This window comes from Calidris pugnax, unplaced genomic scaffold, assembly GCF_001431845.1.
Source record: "Calidris pugnax isolate Ruff unplaced genomic scaffold, ASM143184v1 scaffold186, whole genome shotgun sequence".
NCBI lineage: Eukaryota > Metazoa > Chordata > Aves > Charadriiformes > Scolopacidae > Calidris > Calidris pugnax.
The window spans coordinates 861,591-870,247 of NW_015090994.1; the positions used below are offsets into that span (position 1 = coordinate 861,591).

Sequence of the window (8,657 nt, forward strand, 5' to 3'; positions counted from 1 at the left end):
GGTTAAGCCCACAGCTTGGTCGTCACAGGCCCAGCATTGTCATTTTAGTGATTGACACTAATAAAAATAAAAATCGGTAACAAAGTAAAATCAAGGCTCTAGAGAGAATGGGATTCTGGTATCATTTCTTCTTTCATCATCTCCTGTCCCCTTCCTCCCCCACAGTACAATGCTTGTTTATTTTTCCACCTTGCCTGTTGCTTCCTAGGCACCATCCCTGGAGGTGTTCAAAAGATGGGTTGACATGGTGCTGGGGGACATGGTTTAGCGGTGGTTTCTTTGTCAGAGGTTGATGGTTGGACTAGATGATCTTGAAGGTCCCTTCCAACCTAGATGATTCTATGATTCTGTGATTTCTTAAAATCCTCCCCTTCCTCCCTCTTAAACAGGAGAAGGGCACTGGGTCTCACGCCCATGTGAGTGCTCCTCATGGGGGGCACCAGCTGCTTGGAGGAGAGGAAAAAACTGGGGATGGCAGTGGGAGGAAGGTAGCCATGGCAAGTCTCCACCAGCCTAGTGACTTGAGTGTCCTGCCATCAACACATAGAATCATAGAATGGTTTGGGTTGGAAGGGACCTCAAAGATCATCGAGTTCCAACCCCCCTGCCATGGGCAGGGACACCTCCCACCAGACCAGGTTGCTCAAGGCCCCATCCAGCCTGGCCTTGAACCCCTCCAGGGATGGGGCAGCCACAACTTCCAGCTACTCACTTGCTTTGCACTCCCAGCAGGGCTTTCCAGGGAGTAAAACATCCTGGCTTTTTAATACCTTCTCCAGCGGTACAAGAGGAGAAGGAAACCCCAGTTTTGCTTAAGGAGCCTGGCTTCACTGGTGGCAGAGAGGCACTGGTTGGGTTATTCTCAGCAGTTATCAAGGGCTTTTGAATGACATTTATTTTAGCTGTCACTGTGACTAGCAGGATTCACAAGAGAGGAAAAACAGCGGTGTACCACGTCTTTTTATACCCACTACTCTCCTTTCCCTATCAAGCTTGATCCAGCCAAGAGGGTTGGACTGGGGGTGCAGGGGTGCATACAGTGGTGGCCTCTCTGATCGTTGTAATTGCCTGTGGCAGGTAATTAACAACACGAGGGTGCTGGTAATGAGGGGAAAAGGCAAATGTTGAAATGGCAGCCGGTTTATACTGCTGCAAGATGTTAATTTTTAAAAAGTCTGGTGCTTTGTATCAGTTCCTGTGAGTGTCACACTCCCAAATTACCCCACAACAGCAAATGAATTTTGAATTCCTCTGGCTGTCAGCTTCTTGCAATGTGGACTCCAAAAAAAATAGAAGTACCTGCTGACAAATCTAGCCCAAATGCAGGCAACCCGTTGAAGCCGTTTGGGTATCATAGAATCACAGAATCACAGAATCGTAGTGGTTGGAAGGGACCTCAGAGATCATCGAGTCCAACCAACACCAAAAAAAAAACCAAAACCAAAACCAAAAACAAAAAAACCCAACCAAACAAAAAAAAAAAAAACCAAAAAAAAAAAAAAAAAAAGAGGGGAAAAATGGAAGTAAAGTTACCAGCATATGATGCATAGATGGGAAAGAATATCAAACCCTTCTAAAATAAATGCTCTATAGTCTCTTATCAGTTTTTACAATCAGACACTGCCCTCACATAAGCAAAACATTTTTTTGTATAATGCAAGTATCAATTGCTCTAGTTACTCATTTTCTCAAGTCCCACATGAAGAAGAATCAGAAAAATATGAGAAGAAAACATTGCAACTTACGCTCCTGAGCCAGAGAGGGCAGTAAAAAAAGATCTGGTAGCTCTACTATAAATAACCTTTAAAAGAGCAGCCGTGCTGCTGTATCTCCCTTCCACAGGTTCACAGAATCACAGAATCGTAGTGGTTGGAAGGGACCTCAGAGATCATCGAGTCCAACCAACAAAAAAAAACAAAAACAAAAACAAAAACAAAAACAAAACCAAAAACAAAACCAAAAAAAAAACCCCAAAAACCCACCACACAAACCACCACCCACCACCTAAACAAACAACAACAACCACCAAACCAAAAACCATCACCCACCCACACAGCACCCCACCATAAACCAGGAAGCCATTACCCCTTGTCCTATCATCTGTGACTTGGGAGAAGAGACCAACCCCCACCTCTCTACACCCTCCTTTCAGGGAGTTGTAGAGAGCAATAAGGTCTCCCCTCAGCCTCCTCTTCTCCAGGCTGAATAACCCCAGCTCCCTCAGCCTCTCCTCATAAGACTTGTGCTCCAGACCCCTCACCAGCTTCGTTGCCCTTCTCTGGACCCGCTCCAGCACCTCAATGTCTTTTTTTTGTGGTAGGGGGCCCAAAACTGGACACAGTACTCGAGGTGGGGATCATCTTCTAAACCAAGTGCTTTGTGTGTGTTGCAGGTGTGCCCATGCTATCCGTGCAACCCAAAGGCAAGCAGAAGGGCTGCGCCGGCTGCAACCGGAAGATCAAGGACCGGTACCTGCTGAAGGCTCTGGATAAGTATTGGCATGAAGACTGTCTCAAGTGTGCCTGCTGCGACTGTCGGCTTGGAGAGGTTGGATCAACTCTTTACACAAAAGCAAATCTCATCCTTTGCCGCAGAGATTACCTGAGGTAAATAGAGGGACGTACCGTGGGCTCTTCCCAAAGCCAGTTGTTTGTCTTTCTAAATCTCTGCTACGAAAACTCGTGCACGGTCAGCCCTGCCCAGGAGAGGGTGGAGTTTCTTCTTCCTCTGTCTAAGCATGGCTTGTTATTTGCACTTAATATATTTTTTAGGTGGAATCCTCTATTTAGGTCAAGGTAGAAAGAGGAGGGCATGACTTAACTCTTTATTCTTATGAACAACAAGAACAAACAGTGCTTGCTGAGAAAATTAGGAAAAGACTGTTAATTCTTCACGCATATCATTGATGTTATACTCCTGCATATTGACTGACACCTGAGCAAACCTTTACCTTTTTTGTTTTTTTCAGTGATAGATTTTAGATATTTTCCAGTGCTTATATTGAGTAAGTTTCCTCCCAAGGGGCTCTTGTCTCTTCCCTGAGTAAACAGAGCAAAACACTCCAAAATTACAGATCAACTTCAAAAAAATTTTCTTCATGAGGAAGCCTGCAGAGACCATCACTAACTCTTAGTTAGAACTACCCTGTCAGTGTGTGTCTGCAATATAGAACAACACATGGGATTTTTTGCCTGGTGTGTATGGGGGTTTTGTACAAAATACCTTATATAAACACAAATGAATTTTAATAAGATAGCAGGCCTAATGCAAACATTCTTATGAGGGTCACACTGTAAAACACTCTTGAGTTTTGCTTTGTTTTTCCTTTGGAAGAATGCACTTGATCTCCAGCTAATGTGTGTGGTTTTTGGTTTTTTTTTTCTAAAGCACTGATAGCATTTCCTATGCAACCTCAACCAGCAAACTCATCTGAAGCAAAAGAAAACAAACACTGTTTTAAGACAGGGAGGTAAAATGCCATCTAACCTTGTGGTGTCCAGAGGCAGGCTAGATAAGTCTCAGTGATCAGATACTTCATGTGTTTCAATGTAAAACATATTCCTGAAAATATTCAGTAAATATTTTCTTAGTGAGCTTGAACAAACAAGTTTCTCCTTCTAAAGATGAGAGATTAAGCACTGAGCCAAATAGAAGAAATTAGTCTACTAGCTGCCATGTGGGAGCTGCCACCTTGCCTTTCAGCCAGGCAGTGTACAAGAGCATCCTGCCCACAGGAGGATTTTTTGCTCCTGTTTGAGCTGAAATTCTCCAGGGCACACGTGAAATGTCTCAGCTGAAGTTACGCCACGCAGGCAGCAGTCACAGGTCCACACCGGGTTAGGTGGAACGTGTCCCCAGAACATAAGTGAAGAGGAGCTTGGGCAAGGGTGGAACACATCTGAAGGGGAAAAGACAGTATAAACAGCCTTTGGAAAGGTGGAAAGTGATCAGTGAGGACAGAGTTAACTATATTTACTATCATGCCATAATTTTTGTACCTTGCTTAAGTTCTGTGCATTTACCTGTGCAGCACTTGCTCTGGAAGTATCCTTAACCCTGTCTGTGCTAAGCCGAAAAAATGAGCTCCAGAAGGTTTTCCAGCCCCAAATTAGCATTTTGATTCTTCACTGACTTCAATTCAGCTGAACTCCTTCTGTGTTGAGGACACCATCCTGATGTGGCAATGAGGACTATTACAGCTCTTGATCTTCCCTTGTTGAGGAATGCATATTTTCTTTTCATCGGTGTCGCAATTGGGTCATGCTTAGTGCTAATCACAAGGACCCCCAAAACCTCTCAGGAGAGCTTCTTCCAGGAATAGTCTTCCTTCTAGAAAGCAAAGGCTACATTTGTTTCTGGAGTGTTTATTTGCCCTTTTATCTCATTTATCTTTTCTTTGTTTGCACCCAACTTGCCAAGCGATCCAGGTCTCCCCATCAGTCATCTTCTTCTTCATTATTTATCACTTCTCTAGACTTTGCCACTTGTGCACTTGATAAACAGAGTTGTGTTTCATTTGTTGGGTTTTTTAAACCTGACCTGAATGATAGATATTCAGTGTTATTCTACATGTTACAGAACCCTACTAGAAATACTCAACTGGGCGGTGATTCCCACTTAACATTTGCTTTTTGAGACCTATGAGCTACCCCATGTTTTGTCCATTTAATGAGCACCATATTGATTTTGGTTTGTTCTAGTTTCATAACAAAAATAATGTGCAGCATCAAATCAGATATGTTAAAGTGCTGAAGGAGAGCAGGATAGATGCTGTTAAACTTAAAGAATGTTTTTATAACTGCAATTGTAGAGCATTTCTTCCTTTTGGTGGTTTATCCTGAGAAAGCTGCTTTCAGGTGGAAAAGCTCAATCTGTGAGCTTCTTGCTTGTGCCTAGGTGGCATGACTTTCTGAGGCACACCAGAAGCCTAGAGATGGGAAAGAAGCCAGGAGTTGCAGACCCCAGGAAGGGGCCCATGTCCCATCTTTGAGAAGGGAGGGCAATTTATGGCGTGAAACACAGAAGGCAACAGTTGGGGCTGGTGTTTGACCACGTCCACACAGTTTCTGTCACAGCAGCAGTTAAGTGTCTTCTCTGAAACAAACTTCTTCTGTGCCTGAAAGGGGTCTTGTAACCCCCCTGCCTCCATTTGTTGGGTTAGAATAATCCCCAACCCACCAAGGGGGGAGTCTGTTGCTACTTGCGCAGCACAGTTAAATTGTGGAGGGAAGGCTTATGTGGCCTTTACTTTAAATATTTTTCCCCTGTCTGAATTTACTCCATTATAGAAGCTTTGACCACTAGAAATATTTTGTTGGGAAGAGCAATATAATTGTCATATCCCAGGAACTTTGACCAAAGGTTGAGTAGGAAGGAATAATGTTAATTCTGTAATGCAGCTGTTAATTAGCATTCAGCTTTTTAGCCAGCTTTACAGCTATGATGTTTTGTATTCTCACTAATAAGTAAATATAGGTTTTCTACAGTTCTTCTGATAGTAAGGAGCCCTTTCAGGGTGCCAGGATAGGAATAAGGACATCGCTATGGAGTCCCATATTTTGTGGAAGTATAAAGCTTTTTTTTTTTTCTTTTACTTTAAAACATCTTCTGTTGCTTTCTACACATAGTATTTCTTTCTCTCTCAATTTTAACTGTTAGTTCTATTAATAGAAGGAACTAAAGTTGCTATCACCATCTTCTCTACTTTCTGTTCACTCCTGGTAATTTGAATTTTTCTTTTTGGAGAATTACCCATTCCCATCATTATATAATTCCTTCACTTCAGTAGTTTTAGAGCCTCTATCCACATTTTTTTTTTCCTCATTAAACAACTCACGGTATTTGTTCTACTAGTCAAATTTTAGCAGAATTCATTCCTAAAAATAAGTTTTCATACTTCACACAGTACTCGCACCATAAAGGGAGTACTTTATCTGAAGGACAGTCAAAGGAATTTATTGTTGGCCACTTCCTCTATATGCCTCTGAATGAGAACAGAGTGAATATTGCACTGATATTTAGTAGGTCAACTGTCATGTGAAAAAATTAAAAGCTAGGCTGATTCTGCACCCATAAATGTAAATATATGCATCTTTTATAGCTGACGTTTGAAAGGCGTATTGCTGTGTAATGACCAGGAGAAAAAAAAAATGGGTGTTTCATAATCTCTTTATAGACCAATGTTTCTTTGAATTTTCCTGTGAGCTGATTGTGTCATTTAGGAATACCTGGTGAGACCTTCTTTGCCCTCCCGTTGCTCGGTCTCCATCGAGGAGCCTGCAGCAGGCTCCTGCTTGCCTCGTCTCCATGGAGGCAGCAATGTATAGGTGCTTACCTATAGACAGAGAGGGCTCCTGGAATACTTTGGGCAGCTTAAAAATTCGGCTGGAGTGGTGGTTAATTTGCAGGTCTGGAACCCTGCCCGTGCCACCCCTCCTGCGGGAGGGTGTTGGGGACAGGGATGAGCTTCTGGACTTCTGTCATCACCATAGAATCATAGAATCATAGAATCATTGAGGTTGGAAGAGACCCTTGGGATCATTGAGTCCAACCATCTACCCTACTCTACAAAGTACCCCCCTACACCATATCCCTCAGTGCCCCATCTAAACGGCCCTTAAACACATCCAGGGATGGTGACTCCACCCCCTCCCTGGGCAGCCTGTTCCAACGCCCGACCACTCTTTCAGTGAAAAATTCCTTCCTAATGTTCAGTCTAAACCCACCCTGTTGGAGCTTGAAGCCGTTCCCTCTCGTTCTGTCACTAATTACCTGTGAGAAGAGACCAGCACCAACCTCTCTACAGTGTCCTTTCAAGTAGTTGTAGAGAGTGATGAGGTCTCCCCTCAGCCTCCTCTTCCTCATACTAAACAGCCCCAGCTCCTTCAGCCGCTCTTCATAGGATTTGTCTTCTAGGCCCTTCACCAGCTTCGTTGCCCTCCTCTGCACTCGCTCCAGCACCTCGAGATCTCTCTTGGATTGAGGTGCCCAAAACTGGACACAACACTCGAGGTGTGGCCTCCCCAGTGCCGAGTACAGGGGCACAATCACCTCCCTACTTCTGCTGGTCACACTATTTTTGATACAAGCCAGAATGCCGTTGGGTTTCTTGGCCACCTGGGCACCTCTGCCCCACCATGGGGCAGAGCACGGGGACAGGGGCAGGGCTGGCTCCTGCCCCACACCACCAGCACTGCTCTGGAGCTGGCTTTGCCCAAGGGGTTGGGTGGGTGGGCTGCTGGCTGCGGGCGCTGGTCCTCTGTGGGTTTTTTAGGAGAAATCGTTGGAGTAGATTTCAGGAGCTGCTAGCAGACTATAGCCTGATCATTTGTTTCGAAAGATAAACTGTCGTCATTGCTTGTGAAGGAACATTTGTTAACCTTCACATTTCATAAAACACTTTCTTGCTCATTTTTTAATCATGAAAGATGAAATTGGATCTCGAGTTGTTATCCTTGTGGTATCACCTCAGTCTCCAGCTGTGTCTAGATGTATCTTTCGATACATTTCTTCTGAGCAAATAGATTTACCATTTGTTTCATAATCACAGTTCCAGCATTCCTACCTCTAATTATTTTTGATAAGCAAATGCTATTGAAGAAACAGCTTCTGGGACAGAGCAGCTTAGTGTGCAGCTGGGATGGCTCCTCGCAGCCCCCACACACAGCAATGTGTGTTTGTTCCTGGGCGTAATTAAACATTCACCCGGCTCCAGTTCACAGGGACGGCTTGGGTGTTGCATCAGGATTTCCCAGGAGGAACTGACAACTTAAATTTCACTGTGAAGTGCTGATGAAGAACGCGATTTTTCCTTTTTACTCGGCATGGTGCCCTCACACGAGCAAAGATGAGTTAGGCTCGCTTTGACAGGAGCAGAACTGTCACTTCTGCACGTTTGATATGCCGGTGTTGGTAAAGTTTTTCATCGTTTAAACTGATCAGGGCCTTAATTAGACTCCAAAGAAAGCTCAAAGCCTGCATTAAGAAACGATGGTGAATCAGTAAGATAGAATGGCTCTCTGGGAAGCCCCGATGCTGTTCTCGGTGGGTTTCATGGAAATTCTTTTCATCTGGCTTCCCACATGCTTTGATGGGTGCTGCAACCCCAGCACGGTATCAGTGCTACAACCTGAGCCTGGTGTCAGTGCCTCTGGCAGGTGGAACAGCCCTGCACACCCTGGCTGAGGGATGGAGATGTCCTGGCAGGACAGCCCTCTGCTGTCACTGGCACCTCTCAGCGCTGTTAGCATCAGAGAATCACAGAATCTTCTAGGTTGGAAGGGACCTTAAAGATCATCTTGTCCAACCGTCAACCTGACTGACAAAAATAGACACCCACACAACAAACAAGAAGCATCACCATCACTAAACCAGACCTCCCAGCACTACATCAACCTGTCTTTTGAACACCTCCAGGGATGGGGCCTCAACCACCTCCCTGGGCAGCCCATTCCAATGCCTGAGAACCCTTTCCGTGAAAAAATGTTTCCTAATATCCAGCCTGAACCTCCCCTGGCGCAACTTGAGGCCATTTCCTCTCGTCCTGTCACCTGTGACTTGAGGCCTGAGTGCCACCCTGGGCAGCTCCTCGTCCACCTGAGTCAGCTGCCCAGTGCTGGGGTCTCCTGTGGTTGGACACTGGCTTTTGGCTCTGCTCC

General features: G+C 44.8%; 1 protein-coding gene across 4 annotated transcripts in view; it reads left to right on the top strand.

The window, feature by feature from the left end:
- Window positions 1-8,657, top strand: part of LMO1 (LIM domain only 1) — a 103,870-nt gene that overhangs the window by 80,730 nt on the left and 14,483 nt on the right. For all 4 annotated transcript variants that reach the window (XM_014954855.1, XM_014954853.1, XM_014954854.1 and 1 more), the window contains one exon: window positions 2,393-2,606. In XM_014954855.1, the coding sequence (XP_014810341.1) occupies window positions 2,401-2,606 (206 nt within the window). In that variant the 5' untranslated portion in view covers window positions 2,393-2,400. The remainder of the gene's footprint in view (window positions 1-2,392; window positions 2,607-8,657) is intronic.